Here is a 26,290-nt window from a genome sequence, read left to right as displayed (position 1 = left end):
TTCAAAAGTTTGGCTGGTGCACTCATGATGCACCAATGCCAGAGTAGAGTAGAGTCCTTATTATCCCAGAGGGACAATTCACTCATGATGCACCAATGCCAGAGTAGAGTAGAGTCCTTATTATCCCAGAGGGACAATTCACTCATTATGCACCAATGCCAGAGTAGAGTAGAGTCCTTATTATCCCAGAGGGACAATTCACTCATGATGCACCAATGCCAGAGTAGAGTAGAGTCCTTATTATCCCAGAGGGGCAATTCACTCAGATGCACCAATGCCAGAGTAGAGTAGAGTCCTTATTATCCCAGAGGGGCAATTCACTCAGATGCACCAATGCCAGAGTAGAGTCCTTATTATCCCAGAGGGGCAATTCACTCAGATGCACCAATGCCAGAGTAGAGTAGAGTCCTTATTATCCCAGAGGGGCAATTCACTCATGATGCACCAATGGTAGAGTAGAGTAGAGTCCTTATTATCCCAGAGGGACAATTCACTCATGATGCACCAATGCCAGAGTAGAGTAGAGTCCTTATTATCCCAGAGGGACAATTCACTCATGATGCACCAATGCCAGAGTAGAGTAGAGTCCTTATTATCCCAGAGGGGCAATTCACTCAGATGCACCAATGGTAGAGTAGAGTCCTTATTATCCCAGAGGGACAATTCACTCATGATGCACCAATGCCAGAGTAGAGTAGAGTCCTTATTATCCCAGAGGGACAATTCACTCAGATGCACCAATGCCAGAGTAGAGTAGAGTCCTTATTATCCCAGAGGGGCAATTCACTCAGATGCACCAATGCCAGAGTAGAGTAGAGTCCTTATTATCCCAGAGGGGCAATTCACTCATTATGCACCAATGCCAGAGTAGAGTAGAGTCCTTATTATCCCAGAGGGGCAATTCACTCATTATGCACCAATGCCAGAGTAGAGTAGAGTCCTTATTATCCCAGAGGGACAATTCACTCATGATGCACCAATGCCAGAGTAGAGTAGAGTCCTTATTATCCCAGAGGGGCAATTCACTCAGATGCACCAATGCCAGAGTAGAGTCCTTATTATCCCAGAGGGGCAATTCACTCAGATGCACCAATGGTAGAGTAGAGTCCTTATTATCCCAGAGGGGCAATTCACTCAGATGCACCAATGGTAGAGTAGAGTCCTTATTATCCCAGAGGGGCAATTCACTCAGATGCACCAATGGTAGAGTAGAGTAGAGTCCTTATTATCCCAGAGGGACAATTCACTCATGATGCACCAATGCCAGAGTAGAGTAGAGTCCTTATTATCCCAGAGGGGCAATTCACTCAGATGCACCAATGGTAGAGTAGAGTCCTTATTATCCCAGAGGGACAATTCACTCATGATGCACCAATGCCAGAGTAGAGTAGAGTCCTTATTATCCCAGAGGGACAATTCACTCAGATGCACCAATGGTAGAGTAGAGTAGAGTCCTTATTATCCCAGAGGGACAATTCACTCATTATGCACCAATGCCAGAGTAGAGTAGAGTCCTTATTATCCCAGAGGGACAATTCACTCATGATGCACCAATGCCAGAGTAGAGTAGGGTCCTTATTATCCCAGAGGGACAATTCACTCAGATGCACCAATGGTAGAGTAGAGTAGAGTCCTTATTATCCCAGAGGGACAATTCACTCATGATGCACCAATGCCAGAGTAGAGTAGAGTCCTTATTATCCCAGAGGGACAATTCACTCAGATGCACCAATGCCAGAGTAGAGTAGAGTCCTTATTATCCCAGAGGGGCAATTCACTCAGATGCACCAATGCCAGAGTAGAGTAGAGTCCTTATTATCCCAGAGGGGCAATTCACTCAGATGCACCAATGCCAGAGTAGAGTCCTTATTATCCCAGAGGGGCAATTCACTCAGATGCACCAATGCCAGAGTAGAGTAGAGTCCTTATTATCCCAGAGGGGCAATTCACTCATGATGCACCAATGGTAGAGTAGAGTAGAGTCCTTATTATCCCAGAGGGGCAATTCACTCAGGATGCACCAATGCCAGAGTAGAGTAGAGTCCTTATTATCCCAGAGGGGCAATTCACTCAGATGCACCAATGCCAGAGTAGAGTCCTTATTATCCCAGAGGGGCAATTCACTCATGATGCACCAATGCCAGAGTAGAGTCCTTATTATCCCAGAGGGGCAATTCACTCATGATGCACCAATGCCAGAGTAGAGTCCTTATTATCCCAGAGGGACAATTCACTCAGATGCACCAATGCCAGAGTAGAGTCCTTATTATCCCAGAGGGACAATTCACTCATGATGCACCAATGCCAGAGTAGAGTAGAGTCCTTATTATCCCAGAGGGGCAATTCACTCATTATGCACCAATGCCAGAGTAGAGTAGAGTCCTTATTATCCCAGAGGGGCAATTCACTCAGATGCACCAATGCCAGAGTAGAGTCCTTATTATCCCAGAGGGGCAATTCACTCATGATGCACCAATGCCAGAGTAGAGTCCTTATTATCCCAGAGGGGCAATTCACTCATGATGCACCAATGCCAGAGTAGAGTCCTTATTATCCCAGAGGGACAATTCACTCAGATGCACCAATGCCAGAGTAGAGTCCTTATTATCCCAGAGGGACAATTCACTCAGATGCACCAATGCCAGAGTAGAGTAGAGTCCTTATTATCCCAGAGGGGCAATTCACTCATTATGCACCAATGCCAGAGTAGAGTAGAGTCCTTATTATCCCAGAGGGACAATTCACTCATGATGCACCAATGCCAGAGTAGAGTAGAGTCCTTATTATCCCAGAGGGGCAATTCACTCAGATGCACCAATGCCAGAGTAGAGTCCTTATTATCCCAGAGGGGCAATTCACTCAGATGCACCAATGGTAGAGTAGAGTCCTTATTATCCCAGAGGGGCAATTCACTCAGATGCACCAATGGTAGAGTAGAGTCCTTATTATCCCAGAGGGGCAATTCACTCAGATGCACCAATGGTAGAGTAGAGTAGAGTCCTTATTATCCCAGAGGGACAATTCACTCATGATGCACCAATGCCAGAGTAGAGTAGAGTCCTTATTATCCCAGAGGGGCAATTCACTCAGATGCACCAATGGTAGAGTAGAGTCCTTATTATCCCAGAGGGGCAATTCACTCATTATGCACCAATGCCAGAGTAGAGTAGAGTCCTTATTATCCCAGAGGGACAATTCACTCATGATGCACCAATGCCAGAGTAGAGTAGAGTCCTTATTATCCCAGAGGGGCAATTCACTCAGATGCACCAATGGTAGAGTAGAGTCCTTATTATCCCAGAGGGACAATTCACTCATGATGCACCAATGCCAGAGTAGAGTAGAGTCCTTATTATCCCAGAGGGGCAATTCACTCATTATGCACCAATGCCAGAGTAGAGTAGAGTCCTTATTATCCCAGAGGGACAATTCACTCATGATGCACCAATGCCAGAGTAGAGTAGAGTCCTTATTATCCCAGAGGGGCAATTCACTCAGATGCACCAATGCCAGAGTAGAGTAGAGTCCTTATTATCCCAGAGGGGCAATTCACTCAGATGCACCAATGCCAGAGTAGAGTCCTTATTATCCCAGAGGGGCAATTCACTCAGATGCACCAATGCCAGAGTAGAGTAGAGTCCTTATTATCCCAGAGGGGCAATTCACTCATGATGCACCAATGGTAGAGTAGAGTAGAGTCCTTATTATCCCAGAGGGGCAATTCACTCAGGATGCACCAATGCCAGAGTAGAGTAGAGTCCTTATTATCCCAGAGGGGCAATTCACTCAGATGCACCAATGCCAGAGTAGAGTCCTTATTATCCCAGAGGGGCAATTCACTCATGATGCACCAATGCCAGAGTAGAGTCCTTATTATCCCAGAGGGGCAATTCACTCATGATGCACCAATGCCAGAGTAGAGTCCTTATTATCCCAGAGGGACAATTCACTCAGATGCACCAATGCCAGAGTAGAGTCCTTATTATCCCAGAGGGACAATTCACTCAGATGCACCAATGCCAGAGTAGAGTAGAGTCCTTATTATCCCAGAGGGGCAATTCACTCATTATGCACCAATGCCAGAGTAGAGTAGAGTCCTTATTATCCCAGAGGGACAATTCACTCATGATGCACCAATGCCAGAGTAGAGTAGAGTCCTTATTATCCCAGAGGGGCAATTCACTCAGATGCACCAATGCCAGAGTAGAGTCCTTATTATCCCAGAGGGGCAATTCACTCAGATGCACCAATGGTAGAGTAGAGTCCTTATTATCCCAGAGGGGCAATTCACTCAGATGCACCAATGGTAGAGTAGAGTCCTTATTATCCCAGAGGGGCAATTCACTCAGATGCACCAATGGTAGAGTAGAGTAGAGTCCTTATTATCCCAGAGGGACAATTCACTCATGATGCACCAATGCCAGAGTAGAGTAGAGTCCTTATTATCCCAGAGGGGCAATTCACTCAGATGCACCAATGCCAGAGTAGAGTAGAGTCCTTATTATCCCAGAGGGACAATTCACTCAGATGCACCAATGGTAGAGTAGAGTAGAGTCCTTATTATCCCAGAGGGACAATTCACTCATGATGCACCAATGCCAGAGTAGAGTAGAGTCCTTATTATCCCAGAGGGGCAATTCACTCAGATGCACCAATGGTAGAGTAGAGTCCTTATTATCCCAGAGGGACAATTCACTCATGATGCACCAATGCCAGAGTAGAGTAGAGTCCTTATTATTCCAGAGGGACAATTCACTCAGATGCACCAATGCCAGAGTAGAGTCCTTATTATCCCAGAGGGACAATTCACTCATTATGCACCAATGCCAGAGTAGAGTAGAGTCCTTATTATCCCAGAGGGGCAATTCACTCAGATGCACCAATGCCAGAGTAGAGTAGAGTCCTTATTATCCCAGAGGGACAATTCACTCATTATGCACCAATGCCTTTTAAATGAACTGTCCCCTGCAAATCTCACTTTTAAAGGGGAATATTCTGTTAACTTATGTCCAAATAATGTTGTTGACTCGTTCTATACTCGCGTATTTGTGGTCAAAGCATAAATTGGAGAAAAAACACCAAAATAACACCTCAAACTTGTATCTCAAACAGACCGTTTATTTTATTTTTTTGCTATTTCCTCATAGAGTATGATGTCATACTCCTGTGGAGGATGAGCTGGCCATCAGCGGTCTAGAGGAGGATGAGCTGGCCAATCAGCGATCTATATTTTTTATGACCGGTATACGCCCACACCATTCTGTTGTTGTGGTACGCCCACACCATTTCAACACAGAAAAACAGCTTTTTAACATACTTAAATAAAGCATTTTGGAAGGAAAACTTTCACTCATACTGTAAGTAATAACAGGTCATATTTCATAGAAATCTGGAAACACTGTAAATTTACTTTAAAATGTGTGAAAATCTTTAATTGATTCTTCCCTCCATTTTCTTCTGTGTAGGGCCCATGGGGATGGCTGGGGATGGGATGGTAACTCCTGTTGGGAAGCAGAAAATGGATGGCAAGGAGGAGAGCATGCCCACCAATGAACCTCCCAGACCCAAGGTACAACTTCTCTCTCTCTCTCTCTCTCTCTCTCTCTCTCTCTCTCACTCGCACTCTCACTCTCTCACTCTCTCACTCTCACTAATGAACCAAAGGCATCTGATCAGCATATGCTGCATTAGCACAGCAGGCATCATATTGTTTTCTTGCCATATTTAATAATTTGTTCAACACTTACAGTTCATAATGTTTTCTTGATCTGTTTTTGTCATCAACTCTGTTCCTTTTGATGTGTTGGCAGCTATAGCTGCAAAGAGGTTGTTTAGAATCCTGCACACATCCACACACACTGTGCTTTCACTCCTCGCCACAGCCCAACCCACTATAATGCTGACTGCTCACTTCTCTCAAATGAAGCTCAGCTCAGCAACAGCTTTGCACTTTGGCTCTTTGCATTCCTGCCTTTTGGTTTTGCCCCCATCGTTTCTGTGAAAGGCCCTGTCTTTGTTGATAGTAGTGGTGGGTGTTGAATTATTGAAGGCAGTCAGAGCTGTGTGAAGACCCCCAGAGTTCCCTTAAGAGATGATGTGTCTGTACTCTGTAGTAACAAGACAAGGCCTTAGTCCCCCTGCTCTGGCAGATGAGAGAGAGAGAGAGAGAGAGAGAGAGAGAGAGAGAGAGAGAGAGAGAGAGAGAGAGAGAGAGAGAGAGAGAGAGAGAGAGAGAGAGAGAGAGAGAACATGTCATGGTTCTGCTGACAAATGCAATCTGTCACTGAAACACTCAAACACATACCTACCTACCTGTACACAGAGCACTTGTTCCCTGCATTCTGAGTAGTCTTTCTTTCTTTCTTTCTTTCTTTCTTTCTTTCTTTCTTTCTTTCTTTCTTTCTTTCTTTCTTTCTTTCTTTCTTTCTTTCTTTCTTTCTTTCTTGCTGTGTCTCTCTTTCTGGTTTGCTGAGTGTTTTTGATGCAGGCAGCTGTTCGCAAGAGGCCTTTTAGAACATACTGCAACTCACTTTTTGTTTACACACAGTAGTGGTTGGGGTGAAGGAATGGGTGAGAAAAGAACAGAGCAATATGAAAAACAGAATCCATTCCACTCTGTCTCCACCACTAACACTCACCACAGTGCTCTCTCTCTCTCTCTCTCTCTCTCTCTCTCTCTCTCTCTGTGTATGTTACAGGATGGCTACAGTGGATCCCAGTGTGTCTCCCAGCCCACCACCCCTGGTGCCATGCCTGTCCCCTCTCCCCTGTCCCCCAGCCCAGCCAGCCTGTCCTCCTACCATGGGGATGACAGTGACAGCATTAGCAGCCCCGTCTGGCCAAAGACTCCCTCCAGCCCTGTATGTGACACTCTTCCTTACATTCCAACCAGTATCTTCCAATGTTTTATTTCTTGTTGTTTTCTTTCTTCAGCATGATGACTGATGTGAGTAGTTGTGTCAGTTTGCAAGGTTGGAGCTAATTCCATATATCTCTCCATCTCTTCCGACTCAGAAGCCCAACTCGTCCACCATGACTAACGAGCGAATCACACGTCTGTATGATATGGGCGGGGAGCCGGAGAGGCGTGGCTGGGTGGACCGCTACCTGTCCTTTATGGAGGAGAGGGGTACACCTGTTCCCCACCTCCCTGCCGTGGGCAAGAAGCCCCTGGACCTCTACAGGCTGTACATGGTGGTCAGGGAGATAGGGGGTCTGGCCATGGTGAGAGACAACCACGGAGTTCATTTCATTGTGTCTTACAGGACTGATAGACACTGCTAAGTGTTTTTCTCATGTATTGCAGGACTGAAAAAATGTTGCACTATACACTTTCGATGTGGTTGATTAGACTCGTCAATATCACTTATCTGGTAGTCGCTTTGAAGTGGGACAAAGAAACTGGTTAGCAGTTACAAGCCAGGATACATACAGCGGACTAACATGCCATTGTATTAATGCTCCTGTCTCCCTCTCCGTCCCCCCTCTCCTCCCTACCATCCTCTCCCCTCCAGGTGAACAAGAACAAGAAGTGGCGAGAGCTGTCCACCAGTCTGAGTGTTGGTACCTCCAGTAGCTCAGCCAGTTCTCTGAAGAAGCAGTACATCCAGTACCTGTTTGCCTATGAGTGTAAGGTGGAGCGGGGAGAGGACCAGCCGGCCGACAGCAACACTGGGACTGGGGGGGACAACAGGAAGCAGGCCAAGGTGCAGCCGCCCTCTCCTGGTAAGGACCGGTACTTATGATGATGATGATGATGATGATGACGGTGGTGGTGGGGGTGATAAGGATGTTGCGTAGACTGTCATTTTGGCATGTAATTGGAAGATTGAGACTTTTCATGCAAGCAGTGTGTACGGACTTCATGTATAGTTTTGTGTTCCTTTTCGTGGACTGATAATGTGTCTTGGAAGAAAATCAAAACAAGGTTTACTGAGGTCCCCCTGATATTATCACCAGTTACAGTACCTCTAGGCAGATATATGGCTTGATTTGATTACAGCATTAGAAAGGTGAAGCAATGTAATTTTGGGTAATGCTACTTGCTATGCTATTTATAAGACAAAGTATTTGTTTTGCATGTTGTCCCTGACACTGTGTTTCTAAGCACAATTACTGTGCTCGGCTAAGGAGAGAGCTGGAGCGTAAAGGTTGCGTCTCTAATTCAGAGTGTTGATGAGAAAAGGGACCCTGACTTTTAAATGGAACACCAGCGCCTCACCTGCCTGAGTCACACCAGACTGCTTCTGCTAAGAGGGTGGAGGAGAGCACCTGCCTTCACCGCACAAGCACACCACACCCACGCAAATGTAAAGGACATTACACTGCTTGCTTAGTGAGTGCCACTTCAGTCTGATTCGGCTAACACTGAGGCTCGAACCCAGGACCTTGTCTTTTTCACATGAACGCCCTCCCAAAGAGTCTCTCCAGTCCCGCCACGTGAAAAGCTAGCTATACGGTGGCGCAAGTGGGGACTCTTCAGGCTGAGTTGTACGTTTCACACATCCCCATGTGCTACACAGACACACCTCTTGCATATGTCTGCATCCCAGCCTCTTAGCCACTTGATGGAGACATAACCTTCTGATATGAATATTTACCTTCATTTTGAGCCAGGTCAGTGTGTCTACACTGAACCAAAATAGAAACGCAACATGAAACAATTTCTAAGATTTTACTGAGTTAAAGTTCATATAAGGATTGAAATAAATATATTAGGCCCTAATCTATGGATTTCACATGACTGGGAATACTGGGACATTTTCAGCTTCCTGGAATTTTGTGCAGATCCTTGTGACATGGGGCTGTGCAAAATGAAATGGCACGACAATGGGCTTCAGGATCTCGTCACGGTATCTCAGTGCATTCAAATTGCCATCAATAAAATGCAATTGTGTTTGTTTTCCGTAGCTTATGCCTGCCCATACCATATCCCCACCGCCACCATGTTCACAACATTGACATCAGTAAACCGCTCGCCCACACAACGCCATACACGCTGTCTGCCATCTGCCTGGTACTGTTGAAACCGGGATTCATCCGTGAAGGGCACATTTCTCCAGCGTGCCAGTGGCAATCGAAGGTGAGCATTTTCCCACTGAAGTCGGTTACGACGCGTAACTGCAGTCAGGTCAAGACCCTGGTGAGGACGACGAGCACGCAGATGAGCTTCCCTGAGACGGTTTCTTACAATTTGTGCAGAAATTATTCAGTTGTGCAAACCCAACGTTTCCTTAGCTGTCTGGGTGGCTGGTCTCAGACAATCCCGCAGGTGAAGAAGCCGGATGTGGAGGTCCTGGGCTGGCATGGTTACACGTGGTGTGCGGTTGTGAGGCCGGTTGGACGTACTACCAAATTCTCTAAAATGATGTTGGATGGGGCTTATGGTAGAGAAAAGAATATTCAATTATCTTGCAACAGCTCTGGTGGACATTCTTGCAGTCAGTATGCCAATTGCATGCTCCCTTAAAACTTGAGACATCTGGGGCATTTCGTTGTGTGACAAAACTACACATTTTAGAGTGGCCTTTTATTGTGCCCAGCACAAGGTGCACCTGTGATATGATCATGTTTTTTAATCAGCTTCTTGATATGCCACACCTGTCAGGTGGATGGATTATCTTGGCAAAGGAGAAATGCTTACTAACAGGGATGTAAAAACATTTGTGCAAAACATTTGAGAGAAATACGTTTTTTGTGCATATGAATGATTTCTAGGATCTTTCATTTCATTTCAGTTCATAAAACATGGTACCAAAACTTTAAGTGTTACGTTTATATTTTTGCTCAGCATATTTCATGGAAATAGAACATACACTGAAATTGAATAACATGTTTATCAGTTTCATATCACACAATTTCGAATCTGAAATCTTTTGGACATCAGAGCAATGTTGAGGGAATCCTATTTGAGTCAGAAAAGGATACGCATATGATAGGTAATATGTACAAAACCTTGCAGAGATCCTATCCAACTGACAATCTCTTAGAAAAAAATATAAACTATTGAAACCAAGACTTAAAAAGAACTGATATTGTCACAAGATGGAGCGTTGGAACATAACTAACAAAATTACAGTTAATTCAAGTTAGCTTCATTCTACAGCACAACGACAGAGCCATGTTGTAAGTGTAAAACTAACAATGATTCACTAATGAATGCATTCTGGGAGTGCTATAAAAGTGGTGAGATACCAATGGGCTGGACTCATTTAAAAAAAACGTTAACTTAAAAACTGGAAATGAATTGATCCTCCATCGTTAAGACAGTGGATGAATCCAATGTATTATTATTCAAATATTGAAAAAATGAGGGCTTCAGAGAGAAACAAAATAGCACCATTTAAAGCCATATGGCATAAAGTATTACATCAAGTATTACAAGCACTAGAAATATCCAAAGGATGAAAAAAAAAGTTTTTTTATTTTTTATTATGAGACAAACAAGATACATGTTGGTCTGAACAAGTATGACACCATTAATGTTTATTGCAGTGATGGGAAAAGTACCTAATTTTCATACTTGAGTAAAAGTAAAGACACCTTTAAAAGAAAATGACTCAAGTAGAAGTCACCCAGTAAAATACTACTTGAGTAAAAGTCTAAGTATTTGTTTTTAAATATACTTAAGTATCAAAAGTAAAGTATAAATCATTTCAAATGTCTTATATTAACCAAACCAGACGACACAATTTTCTTGTTTTTAAAATGTACGGATAGCCAGGGTCACAGTTCAACACTCAGACATAATTTACAAACAAAGCATTTGTGTTTAGTGAGTCTGCCAGATCAGAGGCAGTAGGGATGACCATGGATGTTCTCTTGATAAGTGTGTGAATTAGACACATTTTACTGTTCTGCTAAGCTTTCAAAATGTAACGAGTACTTTTGTGTGTCAGGGAAAATGTAAGGTGTAAAAAGTACATTATTTTCTTTAAGAATGTAGTGGAGTAAAAGTAAAAGTTGTCAAAAATATAAATAGTAAAGTAAAGGACAGATACCCCAAAAAACTGCTTAAGTACTTTACACCACTGGTTTGTTGAAATGTATGTACGTCTGAAGCTAGGATTCCATCCTATTGTTGACAGATTTTCATGCGAATATTCTAAAATCTGCAGAAAAACAATATGCGCATTTTCCCACCTGAGATGTGTTACCTTCAAATGTACTTGTTGCGGTTAAAAGGCTGTGCGGGATGAAGTAGAGCACACAAAATGTACTTTTTTGCTTAAGTTTTCATGTACTGCATAAAAATCTAAAGTTCATTGCGTTTCTATTGTATTTTGAACTCTACGGATAGTTCTGACACAAACTGTTGTGTTAAATGGCACATGTGCCGACTCTGGTCTTGGCACGTGCGCTTTAGCCAGCAGCTAGCAGATACAGTGCGGGTTACATGAAGAGATTATTATGGATAAGAGCAAGATTGTTTGTATTGTCAAACGGCAGTCAAGTATCGATCATCATGCCACCAGAATAACACCCTCGATATTTATTGGAAAGGAGCATCAAGATCACTGTGACTTTCACCACCCTGTGAAGTTCATACGTTATTTAATCTATAGCCTAATAAACTGCATGGTTTCCTTAGTCGTAGTGGGAGGACCACACACCTTATCATCGCGTGACTCCAAGTTTACTTTGATATGATCACATTTTATTGGTCACATACACATATTTAGCAGATGTTATTGCGGGTGTAGCAAAATGCTTGGGTTCCTAGCTCCAACAGTGCAGTAGTATCTAACAATTCACAACAATACACACATCTAAAAGTAAAAGAATGGAGTTAAGAAATATATAAATATTAGGGCGAGCAATGTCTGAGTGGCATTGACTTAAACACAGTAGAATACAGTTTTTCAGTTGAAGTCGGAAGTTTACATACACCTTAGCCAAATACATTTAAACTCAGTTTTTCACAATTCCTGACATTTACTCCTAGTAAAAATTCCCTGTCTTAGGTCAATTAGGATCACCACTTTATTTTAAGAATGTGAAATGTCAGAATAATAGTTGAGAGAATTATTTATTTCAGCTTTTATTTATTTCATCACATTCCCAGCGGGTCAGAAGTTTACTTACACTCAGTTAGTATTTGGTAGCGTTGCCTTTAAATTGTTTAACTTGGGTCAAACATTTAGGGTAGCCTTCCACAAGCTTCCCACAGTAAGTTGGGTGAATTATGGGCCATTCCTCCTGACAGAGCTGGTGTAACTGAGTCAGGTTTGTAGGCGTCCTTGCTCGAACATGCTTTTTCAGTTCTGCCCACAAATGTTCTATGGGATTGAGGTCAGGGCTTTGTGATGGCCACTCCAATACCTTGACTTTGTTGTCCTTAAGCCATTTTGCCACAACTTTGGAAGTATGCTTGGGGTCATTGCCCATTTGGAAGACCCATTTGCATCCAAGCTTTAACTTCCTGACTGATGCCTTGAAATGTTGCTTCAATATATCCACGTAATTTTCCTACCTCATGATGCCATCTATTTTGTGAAGTGCACCAGTCCCTCCTGCAGCAAAGTACCCCCACAGCATGATGCTGCCACCCCCGTGCTTCACGGTTGGGATGGTGTTCTTCGGCTTACAAGCCTTCCCCTTTTTCCTCCAAACATAACGATGGTCATTATGGCCAAACAGTTCTACTTTTGTTTCATCAGACCAGAGGAAAGTACGATCTGTGTCCCCATGTGCAGTTGCAAACCATAGTCTGGCTTTTTTATGGCGGTTTTGGAGCAGTGGGTTCTTCCTTGCTGAGCGGCCTTTCAGGTTATGTCGATATAGGTCTCGTTTTACTGTGGAATCTGTTTCCTCCAGCATCTTCACAAGGTCCTTTGCTGTTCTGGGATTGATTTGCACTTTTCGCACCAAAGTACATTAATCTCTATGATGGCTGCTTGGCCCCATGGTGTCTATACGTGCGTACTATTGTTTGTACAGATGAACGTGGCACCTTCAGGCGTTTGGAAATGTCTCCCAAGGATGAACCAGACTTGTGAACGTCTACAATTTATTTTCTGAGGCCTTGGCTGATTTCTTTTGATTTTCCCATGATGTCAAGCAAAGAGGCAGTGAGTTTGAAGGTAGGCATTGAAATACATCCACAGGTACACCTCCAATTGACTCAATGTCAATTAGCCTATCAGAAGCTTCTAAAGCCATGACATCATTTTCTGGAATTTTCCAAGCTGTTTAAAGGCACAGTCAACTTAGTGTATGTAAACTTCTGACCCACTGGAATTGTGATACAGTGAATTATAGGTGAAATAATCTGTCTGTAAACAATTGTTGGGAAAAGTACTTGTGTCATGCACAAAGTAGATGTCCTACCCGATTTGCCAAAACTATAGTTTGTTAACAAGAAATTTGTGGAGCGGTTGAAAAACGAGTTTTAATGACTCCAACCTAAGTGCATGTGAACTTCCGACTTCAACTGTACATATGAAATGAGTAAAACAGTATGTAAACATTATTAAAGTGACTGGTGTTCCATTTAAAATGACCAGTGATTCCATGTCTATGAACATAGGGCAGCAGCCTCTAAGGTGCAGGCTTGAGTAACCGAGTGGTAGCCGGCTAGTGATGGCTAGTCATGGCCTTGAGATAGAAGCTGTTTTTCAGTCTCTCGGTCCCAGCTTTGATGCACCTGTACTGACCTCGCCTTCTGGATGATAGTGGGGTGAACAAGCCGTGGCTCGGGTGGTTGATGTCCTTGATGATCTTTTTGGCCTTCCTGTGACATCGGGTGCTGTAGGTGTCTTGGAGAGCAGGCTGTTTCCCCGGTGATGCGTTGTGCAGACCGCACCACCCTCTGGAGAGCCCTGCGGTTGCGGGCGGTGCAGTTGCCGTACCAGGCAGTGATACAGCCCGACACGATGCTCTCAATTGTACATCTGTAAAAGTTTGTGAGGGTCTTAGGGGCCAAGCTGTTGTGCCTTCTTCACCACACTGTCTGTGTGTGTGGACCATTTCAGATTGTCAGTGATGTGTATGCCAAGGAACTTGAAGCTTTTCACCTTCTCCATTGCGGTCCCGTCGATGTGAATAGGGGCTTGCTCCCTCTACTGTTTCCTGAAGTCCACGATCAGCTCCTTCATTTTGTTGACGTTGAGGGAGAGGTTATTTTTCTGGCACCACTCCGCAAGGTCCCTCACCTCCTCCCTGTAGGCTTTCTCGTCAATGTTGGTAATCAGGCCTAGTTGAGGATCGTATCACCTTCACTACTGTTTTGTTGTCTGCAAACTTGATAATTGAGTTGGAGGTGTGCGTGGCCACACAGTCATGGGGAACAGGGAGTACAGGAGGGGGCTGAACACGCACCCTTGTGGGGCCCCTGTGTTGAGAATCAGCATAGTGGAGGTGTTGTTTCCTACCTTCACAATCTGGGGGTGGCCCGTCAGGAAGTTCAGGACCCAGTTGCACAGGGTGGGGTTTAGACCAAGGGCCCCGAGCTTAATGATGAGCTTGGAGGGCACTATGGTGTTGAAGTCTGAGCTATAGTCAATGAACAGCATTCTTATATAGGTATTCCTCTTGTCCAGATGGGATAGGGCAGTGTGCAGTGCGATGGCGATTGCATCGTCTGTGGATCTATTGGGGCGGTATGCAAATTGAAGTGGGTCTAGTGTGTCAGGTAAGGTAACGGTGATATGATCCTTAACTAGCCTCCCAAAGCACTTCATGATGACAGAAGTGAGTGGTACGGGGCAATAGTCATTTAGTTCAGTTACCTTAGCTTTCTTGGGAACAGGAACATTGGTGGACAACTTGAAGCAAGTGAGGACAGCAGACTGGGATAGAGAGAGATTGAATATGTCCGTAAATATGTCCGTAAGTTCCAATTTGTGAAAGTCTGCACATGCTCTGAGGACGCGGCTAAGGATTCCGTCTGGGCCGGCAGCCTTGCGAGGGTTAACACGCTTAAATGTCTTACTTACGTCAGCCACAGAGAACGAGAGCCCACCATCCTTGGGAGCGGGCCGCTCCCTTTGTAGTCCGTGATTGTCTGTAGACCCTGCCACGTATGTCTTGTGTCTGAGCCGTTGAATTGCTACTCCACTTTGTCTCTGTACTGACGTTTTGCCTGTTTGATTGCCTTACGGAGGGAATAACTACACTGTTTGTATTCAACCATATTCCCAGTCACCTTGCCATGGTTAAATGCGGTGGTTCGCGCTTTTAGTTTAGCGCGAATGCTGCTATCTATCCACGTTTTTTGGTTTGGGTAGGTTTTAATGATCACAGTGGGAACAACATCTGTATTCCTGTCTGCGCGATGTACTGAGAATCCAGCTGGCTGTATGGACGGGGACAGTATATCCGGAGAGAGCCATGATTCCGTAAAACAGAGTATGTTACAGTCCCTGATGTCTCTCTGGAAGGAGATCCTCTCCCTGAACTCATCTACTTTATTGTCCTGGGACTAAACATTAGTGAGTAAAATACTTGGAAGCGGTGGATGGTGTGCATGCCTACTGAGTGGGACTAGAAGTCTACTTCGAATACCTCTTCTCTGCCGGCGGTGTCATTGAGCAGCCTCTGGGATAAGTTCAGTTGCCCAGGGGTGTACGAACAAAGGATCCAATTCGTGAAAGTCGTATTTCTGGCCGTAATGCTGGTGAGTTACCGTTGCTCTGGTATCCAAAAGTTATTTCTGGCTGTATGTAATAACACAAAAAACTATCTGGGCTAATAATGTAAGAAATAACACACAAAAAAATAAAAAATACTGCAAAGTTGCTTAGGAGCTAGAAGCCGAGCTGCCATGTCTGTCGATGACATCTTGATGGTTATTATATCAATATTTTGTCATAAAGGCGTTTCCACCGCCATTCCTCGCATAATACATTTTTCAGACACAAAAAGATCCCACCATGTCGAACGAACAAATTATCTGGGGTCATTTATAAACTTGTACTGAAACTTTGTGTTTCCATCACAGCTGTCTGATTTGATTTTATATGGTACGACTTTACTCGCATAAAAACTGTGGATGGAAACGTGGTTTGAATGTTTTTGTCTTTGTTCGTCTTTTTTTATGTTGAAGGTTGGGCTTTAAGTCCCAACCAACATCATGTCTAGTTCAGTGAATCCATGTCTAGTTCAGTGAATCCATGTCTAGTTTAGTGAATCCATGTCTAGTTCAGTGAATCCATGTCTAGTTCAGTGAATCCATGTCTAGTTCAGTGAATCCATGTCTAGTTTAGTGAATCCATATCTAGTTCAGTGAATCCATGTCTAGTTTAGTGAATCCATGTCTAGTTCAGTGAATCCATGTCTAGTTCAGTGAATCCATGTCTAGTTCAGTGAATCCATGTCTAGTTTAATGAATCCATATCTAGTTCAGTGAATCCATGTCTAGTTCAGTGAATCCATGTCTAGTTTAGTGAATCCATATCTAGTTCAGTGAATCCATGTCTAGTTTAGTGAATCCATGTCTAGTTCAGTGAATCCATGTCTAGTTTAGTGAATCCATATCTAGTTCAGTGAATCCATGTCTAGTTTAGTGAATCCATGTCTAGTTCAGTGAATCCATGTCTAGTTCAGTGAATCCATGTCTAGTTCAGTGAATCCATGTCTAGTTCAGTGAATCCATGTCTAGTTTAGTGAATCCATGTCTAGTTCAGTGAATCCATGTCTAGTTTAGTGAATCCATGTCTAGTTTAATGAATCCATGTCTAGTTTAGTGAATCCATGTCTAGTTTAATGAATCCATGTCTAGTTTAGTGAATCCATGTCTAGTTTAGTGAATCCATGTCTAGTTCAGTGAATCCATGTCTAGTTTAGTGAATCCATGTCTAGTTCAGTGAATCCATGTCTAGTTCAGTGAATCCATGTCTAGTTCAGTGAATCCATGTCTAGTTTAGTGAATCCATGTCTAGTTCAGTGAATCCATGTCTAGTTTAGTGAATCCATGTCTAGTTTAATGAATCCATGTCTAGTTTAGTGAATCCATGTCTAGTTTAGTGGATCCATGTCTAGTTCAGTGAATCCATGTCTAGTTCAGTGAATCCATGTCTGTGAAATGTTAAAGCTGCAACATGTAACTTTTTGGGCAACCCAACCAAATGTACATAGAAATGTGAGTTATAGATCAGTCATTCTCATTGAAAGCAAGTCTAATAAGCAGGATATCTGTTCTATGTGCGCTTTTTCTATGCCTCCCATTCTGAAGTTCGTTTTTGTGTTTTTTACTTCAAACAGCTGAAAATACAATATTGTGGTTATGATAAATATATTTCACAGTGGTTTAGATGGTACAATGATTATGATTGGTTGAAGTGGACAGACAATAGTCTCCATACTTTGCTCTAACACAGGAGAGACCTCATATTGCCCTATCTGTATATCTGTCTATCTGTCTCTTGACACCCACTATCCCTCTATCTATCCACTCATCCACTCTGCTGCTCCCAGGTGCCTGCTTGGCTGGCTGCTTCACTGACTAACGCTATATATAGCTGACAGCTAGGTGATGATATTCCAGAGTAGGGAGAGCTGTTGAGCAGCCAAGATGGGAGGAGGGGAGGGGATTTCCCCTGAGAATGATTAATGAGGGTGGAGTCATGGATATAAACAACTCTAACCTCCAGTCAACCTCTATTCACACTCACACAAAGCCTATGAGCCAGCGCTTTCTGTCTTATGTCATCCACCTCTACACACATACACACTAACACACATCTCTCCCTCTAAATGTGGAGTAGAGGGCACTTGAGTTCACGCACTGTAAATGTCCCCTCCCGCCCACTCTCCCTCCTAGTGTTGCCCTGCCTGTCTTTCTGTCTGCCAGCCTATCTGTCTGCCTGTCTACCAGCTGGGATGGGAATGCTGTTAAAACCTTTACCTGCAGTGGGCTAAATCAGTGTCACACATAGTGTTTCTGGGTAGTCTTAAACAAATCTACTTTGATACAAAAGTCTACATCTCACACACATGGTTATGGGCTTAAAAAGAAGACACCTGTACCATGTCAGATATAGAGTTAAAATGTGTTCCATTTTTAGTTTGTATCCCAATATTACACTTTTATATCACAGAAGACTGAAATATAACAAAACCATTTGACATAGAAACACCAATTAATTATGAAATGAATTATAAAATGATGAAGAATATGTATAACATCCCATAAGGCCACTAGGTCAAATGACTGCAGGAAAGGGCTACCCGCCAGTAACCCCTGGTTCTAGTGTTTACGTTCTGAGTTGCTCCACGTGTGTGTTTGGCCCCTGTCTATGGAGCAGAGGGGATATTCTGGGAAGAAGAAAATCCCGAAGACACTCCCCTTCTATGCACTCTCTCCCTTTCTCCCTCCCTCTCTGTCCCTCAATCCCTCGCTCCTTCTCACCCAGCCCCACTGCAAGCAAAGCCCTCGGCTCAACCATCAGTCCAACTCCCCCTCCTTTCCTCGCTCTCTCTCTAATCTGATGTGGAGGCAGGGGGTATTGTTGAATAATTCAGAAGTAGCATGAATTTTTAAAGCCATTCTTTATTCCTGTTGGAGGCGTGCGGTGCAGAGAAAGGCCATGGAGGCCTGTTTCAGAGGAGCTGTTTTACTAAACGCTCATTAGGATTCACAGAACCAGCCTCTCTTATCTACTAAAACTAGCCATCATGTTTTCCTTCATTCCTACTTGTACGCCTTTCACTACTTTCGCTTTGTAGGGTTTTCATGTGTAATGTGGCGTGGCATTACATAGTTTCTTGTGTTGTTACAGACCTTCAATAATTTCATATTCCCATGCACTGAAAAATTCATAGCCATGGCTTCATATGATTTATGCATCGTATGATATGATACTAGCTTCATATCATGTTAGCATCTTAACCCCTATTTGGAGTGAAGTGCAGTATGGTTGGGCGACTGGTACAGTAGTCTCTCTCTGATATACCGTAGGGAGTGCACAATACAATACAGTATAGCCTGCATGTGGGTGAGCCTCGCCCCTACAGACACCCCCCTTCTATGTTAACTACGGCTGTGCCCCCAGGCGTACCCTCCTAATGAACCCCTTACCGAGTTCACTCTGCCAAAAATGAAAAACAATCTTCAGAAAGCTGCCAAATAAAGCTCTCCACAGCGACTGCGGCGAGTTCCGCACCATTTTCTCCAATGAGCAATTCCCACAGAGATCTTCGCTTCCTCCTGTTTCCCTGTCTTCTTCCTCCTCCTCCTCATCCCCTTCTTCTTCTCCTCCTCTTCAGCCCCTTCGTAGCAGTCCCTGCGTTCCCCCTCTACTCTTGGCAGGCAGGCGCTGAGGCTAGGCTAGTGTTATTGCCGCCCGCGATGGGAGTTTGTGGTTGTTAGTGAGATAGGCCCCAGCGGGCCCTCAGATAGGCTAAGAGGATTTGGGGGAGCTGGCTCCCCTGCCTGGCCTCACATATATATCACCCCTGTCGATGGCTGTGTTGTGGCTGTGGCCTAGCGTTCTGTCAGAGGGCCACCCTGCCTGCTACAGGTTAACATGGGGGAAACAGGAGAGGCCATCTTTCCAGGCCATCTGAACCGGCTTCATTTAGAGAGGTTTTGGCCTCAGAACCCCCTCATTTCCCCCCGCCTGCGCCCGTTCCTCGGCCCTCTCTCTAAATCTGCCTGGTCTCTATGAGGATTAAAGAGGCTTGGCGAGTTGCCATAGGCTGGCAGCGTGAAAGTGCTACTCACTCAATACTGTTTCAATGCACTCCACAGGAGATTCCCTATTCATTTATAACCATCTCTCTCTCCCTCTCGATCTAACAGCTAACTCAGGGTCCCTGCAGGGCCCCCAGACCCCCCAGTCGTCAGGCAGCAGCTCCATGGCAGAGATGTCAGGTGACCTGAAACCCCCCACCCCAGCCTCAACCCCCCAGGGCCAGGGCCAGGTCACCCCCATCCCAGCCAACAGGTATGCCATGACCCATCATTCAGGCACTCCCGCTACTTCATATCATGTTAGCAACTTAACCCATATTTGGAGTGAAGGTTGGGAGTGAACTGAGTATACATACTGTACCTCAGTATCTCGGTATGTATGTGAAATTGTCTAGGTCCTTAACTTTTTACTTCCTGTCCCTCTGTCTCCAGGAACAGTGTGGTCAGCGTGCAGGACCCGTTCTCTGAGGTGAGCGACCCGGTCTTCCAGAAGCGTAACTCCCTCCCCCCGGGGGGCCCTGGGGGACCATACCAGCAGGGGGTCAACATGCCCCCTGACATGATGATGAGGGTGCAGTATGAGAAGGACCCTTTCGCTGGCATGAGGAAGGGTGAGTAGACCATTGACCCAGGCACTGGCACAGACTTACCACTGTGCCGTACACAGCAATAAGCTGATGAGTTGTACAAACATGGCAGATGCAGAGCGTTGTCCTGTGACTGGAATATAAAGGCTGTTTTTCACATGAGATTTTCCTTTATGGCATTTATGAGTCCCTCTGATGTCTTAGTGTATCTTGTCCCAACTTCATCTTTGTTTCCCCCCCCCCTACATTTCCCACCCGTCTTTCCGAGCAACACCTGTTTTTACCTACTCATTATCTGGTCTCTCACCTTTGAGACCAGAGGATGGTTAGAGTTTAGAAGCTGGCATCTAAAAAAAAGTTGTGAGTGAATAACAAAGCTTGGTTAGCATCACAGCGTCTCCTGATCGTGCTGATGATTATTAGTAGGAGACTAGTGCCACCTAGTGGATGAACCATTACACCAGCAACACTATACACTGTGTTTCCAGCATTCTATCCATTCGTACTGTGTTCATCTGGTCTCTCTCCACAGTGGCAGGAGGGGATTCCTACATGCCAGGCCAGATGCCCAGCGGTGGCATGCAGGAGATGTATGGCAGGCCTCCATCAGGGATGGGCCAGCGTTCCCAGTACCCATACGGACCAGGCTACGACAGGAGGTAAGCATAGGGGCACTAGACACCTGAACTGATCAGCCATAGATTAGAAACCAATGTTGCCTGGTTTATGTTTTCATGCAAACTGACGGCTTGTCTGTCTGTCTTTCAGACCAGACCATGTGATAGGGATGGAGGGGAGCATGGGCACCCCCGGGAGCCAGAGCAACATGGGACCTTCCAACAGCGAGGGCAGCATATACTCTCCCAACAGATACCCCTCCCAGCTTAGGTGAGGAGCACATCTTCAAAATGGAACTGAAGAAATTATATTTCATAGAGAGGGAAGTTCCCTCTCTTTTTATAATTGAATGATCACTTCCTTCTGTTATTTCCTATAGACATGAGGGTTACGGGCAGCAGTACCCTGGCATGTCATATGGAATGCACCCCTCAGGGATGTACCCACAACAACAGGTGAGAGACAGACACTAAGGAGCTCATTGATCTGGCCTCATGATGCAGGTGTAGCAGAGTATAGTTGAATGATTGGTTTAGTATTGAACAAAAGCATCACCTTGATATCTTCTGCTACTCTACAGGGTTACAAGCGCCCCATGGAGGGCATGTACGGCCCCCCAGGCAAGAGGCACGAGGGGGAGATGTACGGCCCCCCAGGCAAGAGGCACGAGGGGGATATGTACGGCCCCACAGGCAAGAGGCACGAGGGGGACATGTACGGCCCCCCAGGCAAGAGGCACGAGGGGGAGATGTATGCCATGCAGTACGGCAGCCAGCAGCCTGACATGTACAACCAGTACAACACTGGTTATTCTGGTCCTGAGAGGAGGCCCATGCAGGGCCAGTTCCCTTACCCCTCCCCCTATAGCCGAGAGCGCATGCAGGCCTCTGGCCAGGGGCAGCACCCCCAGCACCCCATGGGTCCCCAGATGATGGCCGGGGGGCCACCCTCCAACAACGGAGTGGAAGGACCCCAGGGGCCCAACATGTGGCCCTCCAGGACAGACATGGGTTATCCCTACTCTAACAGACAGGGTGCACCCTCCCAGGTACCGCCATACGGTCCTATGGGGAGAGGAGAGGATATGGAGGGCCGACCCATCCAGGATGGTCAGTGGCTCGGGCACGGAGGCCATCGCCAGTCCTCCTACATGTCAGGTGGTATGACCCCTATGTCCTCTCGCCAGCCCCCTTCTGCCTACCAGACCTCCCCCTCCATGGCCAACCACCTGCCCCGAGCCCCCAGCCCCGGCTCCTTCCAGCGCTCCATGGAGGCACGGATGTCCCCCAACAAAGCTGCCTATATGGGCTCCATGAAGATGCCAGGCAAACCAGGCATGCCCATGCCAGGGCAGGGTAGTGGGCACCCAGGCCAGGTCCCACCTAACCTTCGGAGAGACCTCAACTACCCTCTAGGATCTGTAGAGGCCACCATGCCCCTTCTCAAGCCCCGCCGCAAAATTACCTCAAAGGACACTGGTAAGAGATTACCAAGTCCTTTTATTTGCTGTCGTCGTCAAACCAGCACTGTTATTATCTTGATATCTGTGACAGGTATTACAATCCTCTCTCCCCTAACCCCTGTCCTCTCCACAGGAACCCCAGAGGCGTGGCGAGTGATGATGTCTCTGAAGTCAGGCCTGCTGGGTGAGAGTACGTGGGCCCTGGACACCATCAACATCCTGCTGTATGATGACAGCACTGTGGCCTCCTTCACCCTCGCACAGGTAACTGGAGACACTCTGCACACTCTTCTCTTATTGTTGTTCTCAACCAATCCAGGACTGAGCCTTGATGACAGTCTGAAATGATTTACGTTTAGTAATGCTTGACAGTTCTCCACCCCAACACAAACCAACACATCTTTATCAGATTACACTGTAAATATTAAGGGACGCTAAAGTGCTTTAAAACCAAAGCCCTGATGTCATGTGTTATTTTGTTGTCTGCAGTTGCCTGGCTTCCTGGAGCTGATAGTGGAGTACTTCAGACGCTGTGTGATGGAGATCTTTGGCATCCTGGAGGAGTATGAGATAGGGACCATCGGCCAGAAGACCCTCCTGGGGCCTGAAGCCTGTAACCAGGGGGAGGAGCGGACCTCTGAACCTGAGATGGACTGTGAGGCCAGCCAACCAGAGCCTGAGCCTGAGCAAGAGGTGGAGAGGGGGGAGGGGGAGAAGGGGGAAGTAGAAAATGGGGAGGACAAACCTGCTGACATCACAGAGAAAATGACAGTGGAACTGATGTCACCTCCCAGTGCAACGGAACCAGCCCCTGAGGGAACGAAGGAGGAATCTGAAGCCGAGGTGAAGGTAAAGAAGGAAGAGGGGGAGAAAGAACAGGAGGAAGAGAAAGAAAAAGGGATAGAGGAAGGAGATGGTGAAAAGCCCACCGAGAGTAAGGAAGCCACAGCTGAAAGTAAGGAAGACTATCCTAATCAGTCAGAGCCAGGGCCAAGGCCACAACAGGCCAGCAAGTACGACAAGTTTCCCATTAAGATCCTGCACAAAGAGGACCTGATTGAGGACATGACGGAGCAGCTGGCTCACATGACAGAGTTCACTAGCGGACTGCTCCACTGGCAGGTAGGCGGGGGGGATTCCACGGCCCACATCCAGACCCACTTTGAGCGCAGGGGAGAGCAGCCTGACAGGACGGAGGGAGAGAGAGACGAATGTGCCATTCTGAATAAAGAGCAGGAGACTGACTCAAGGACAGAGGAGAAGGGGAATCGTATCACCGCCACCATCGATGACATACTGTGTGCCCGGCTCGAGGCTCTGTCAGAGGGCCACCCCACCCACTCTGCCCCCACCTACCCATTCAGGCTGCACCAGGGCGGGGGCCACAAGCACATCACCCTGCTGGAGGACGAGCCCCGCTGTTTGAACGAGGCTCCCCTCTCCACAGCTTCTCCTTGGCAGGACTCCCTGGCCAAGCGCTGCCTCTGTGTGTCCAACATCCTCCGCAGCCTTTCCTTCATTCCTGGGAATGACTCAGACATGTCCCGTCACCCAGGCCTGGTGCTGATCCTGGGCAGGCTGCTGCTGCTCCACCACCAGCACCCAGAGAGGAAGAGGACGTCCCCTAGCTACCAGAGAGAGGAGGTGCAGGAGCGGGGCCTGGCCTGCAGTAAGGATGAGTGGTGGTGGGACTGTCTCACTATACTCAGGGAGGACACCTTGGTCACCCTGGCTAACATCTCTGGCCAGCTGGACCTTTCCCTCTACCCAGAGACCATCTGCCTGCCCATCCTGGATGGCCTACTCCACTGGATGGTGTGTCCCTCTGCCGAAGCCCAGGACCCCTTCCCCTTGGCCGCCCCCCACTCCCCCCTAACCCCCCAGAGACTGGTGCTGGAGTGCCTGTGCAAGCTGAGCATCCAGGACAACAACGTGGACCTGCTGCTGGCTACGCCACCGTTCAGCCGCCAGGAGAAGCTGTATGCCACCCTGGTGCGCTACGTGGGTCAGCGTAAGAACCAGGTGTACCGCGAGATGGCCGTGGCCACCCTCTCCAACCTGGCACAGGGAGACTCCACGTCGGCACGCGCCATCGCAGTACAGAAAAGCAGCGTGGGTAACCTGATGGGCTTCCTGGAGGATGGGGTGAGCATGGCCCAGTACCAGCAGAACCCCCACAGCCTGCTGCACATGGCCCACCACCCCCCCATGGAGCCCCCCAGTGTCAACATGATGTGTCGGGCTGCAAAGGCTCTGCTGGCTATGGCCAAGGTAGAGGAGAACAGGCCAGAGTTTGTCTTGTATGAGGGCAGACTCCTGGACATCTCCATCTCCTCTGTGCTCAACCCGGGGGTAGCCAGCATTGTATGTGAAGTACTCTTTCAGTTTGTTAAAAAATTATGACAGGAGGATAGACAGGCCGGAGCCAAGAGATGGACAGAGAGACGATGAGATGAAAACGTTCTTCTGTGGTTTTATAGTTTTATTTCAATTAAATGGAAGAAAGTTTATATATACATATATATAAACTTTCTTCCATTTAATTTAAAAAAACAAATATATATATAGCTCCTCTGCCCCAATTAACACTTTGGTTTTGGGATTTGAAAGATGATTTTAATACAAATATTTAATACCTGCTGTTGTTTAAATGTTGTATATTGTTTGAAGACTTTTGTTTGTACTTTTGTTTTGTTTAACCAAAGCTGGTGCCAGATTTTGGAGAGGATTCTTTCATTTAATTTTTCTCTTTTAAATGTTTTGGAATTTTATAAATGTTTAAATCTGTATGTATCATGTATGGTTTGTTTTGTTAACAAAGCACAGATTTATTTAAATTGTGAGAGATATTGCACATAGAACTTTTCTTGCCACACAAAAAAGGAACATTGATTTTACACAAACACGTAAATGTTTCCATCGCTGGAGAAATTGTGCAATAGGACTAGTGCAAGTTGTCTGTTGAGGGCAACTAAAAGATGTGAATCTTTTTTTAAACACTTGCAATATGTGATTTTGACCATGGGTAGGCAGTGTTGCATCAGCCAATCAAAAACATTTAAAATATTGTCCTAATTTTATCTGTCAAACGTTTGACTTGCTTCATTGTTGTCAATCATTACTACTACATCTGGGAGTCAATTTTCACAAAGGAACAATATCTTAAGCACTTGCATTTGTTTGATTTCCTTTTTAACCCATGTTGGCGCTATGTATGTATCTATATCTATATCTATATCTATATATATATATATATATATATATATATATATATATATAGACTTATGTACATTGGACACTACTTCACTCTTTTTTTCAGTTTTGGTTGATTCTCTACATTCACTATCAAAAATAGTGTTATTACAAAGTGATGGAAGTTTCTGATTATTACAACAACTACTTTTGTTATTGGTAAGATGTGTTATTGTCGTTATACATATTTTGTTATTGGGGTCAAATATTTGAACAGAGGTTGTATAGGTCTCTCTCTGTATGTATAAAGTTCCTGTACTACGCATTGTAATATAGCTTCAAGCTGATCAAAACAATATTTGGTAATGAAATGTGGAAATGCCAGGGTCAGGGATAACTAGCTGATGTTACAGAAGACTTGTGAACATATTTATTTTCTTTTATGTCCTTCATTCATGTAAATTGACATATTTTTAAGCCAATGTAGTTAAAAAATAAAACTCAGAAAAGAACCCACAACACACACACAAGGTCTGACAACCCTTTTTTTCCCTTCTTACTCAATAACTACCTTTGATTAATTATAAATCTTTATACTCTGTGTTCCACATGTTATGAATAAAATGTACACTGACTATTGTTAAGCACCGGGAGAGTTGCATTGTGTTCAGACAATCTTAGGATAATAAAACAAACATCAACAACTTACTATTAGTGTTTCTCAAATTGAAAACACAGCGAGAAATGTTACAATCCCTGCTGTTCTTCTGAAGCCCACCTGTAAAGCAACACTGCAAA

General features: G+C 45.4%; 1 protein-coding gene across 4 annotated transcripts in view; it reads left to right on the top strand.

Moving 5' to 3' along the window:
* LOC106610785 (AT-rich interactive domain-containing protein 1B) overlaps positions 1-26,200 on the top strand; it is a 229,244-nt gene extending 203,044 nt beyond the window's left edge. For all 4 annotated transcript variants that reach the window (XM_014210359.2, XM_014210355.2, XM_014210357.2 and 1 more), the window contains 12 exons: positions 5,466-5,569; positions 6,699-6,860; positions 7,015-7,224; positions 7,515-7,725; positions 19,742-19,886; positions 20,066-20,244; positions 20,753-20,879; positions 20,989-21,108; positions 21,218-21,293; positions 21,419-22,316; positions 22,434-22,564; positions 22,790-26,200. In XM_014210359.2, the coding sequence (XP_014065834.2) occupies positions 5,466-5,569; positions 6,699-6,860; positions 7,015-7,224; positions 7,515-7,725; positions 19,742-19,886; positions 20,066-20,244; positions 20,753-20,879; positions 20,989-21,108; positions 21,218-21,293; positions 21,419-22,316; positions 22,434-22,564; positions 22,790-24,703 (4,277 nt within the window). In that variant the 3' untranslated portion in view covers positions 24,704-26,200. The remainder of the gene's footprint in view (positions 1-5,465; positions 5,570-6,698; positions 6,861-7,014; positions 7,225-7,514; positions 7,726-19,741; positions 19,887-20,065; positions 20,245-20,752; positions 20,880-20,988; positions 21,109-21,217; positions 21,294-21,418; positions 22,317-22,433; positions 22,565-22,789) is intronic.
* Positions 26,201-26,290: the final 90 nt, after the last annotated feature.

This window comes from Salmo salar, chromosome ssa09 (assembly GCF_905237065.1).
Source record: "Salmo salar chromosome ssa09, Ssal_v3.1, whole genome shotgun sequence".
In the NCBI taxonomy this organism is placed as follows: Eukaryota; Metazoa; Chordata; class Actinopteri; order Salmoniformes; family Salmonidae; genus Salmo; species Salmo salar.
Note: the sequence above shows the minus strand (reverse complement) of the source record. Positions and strands in the feature narration are given on the sequence as shown.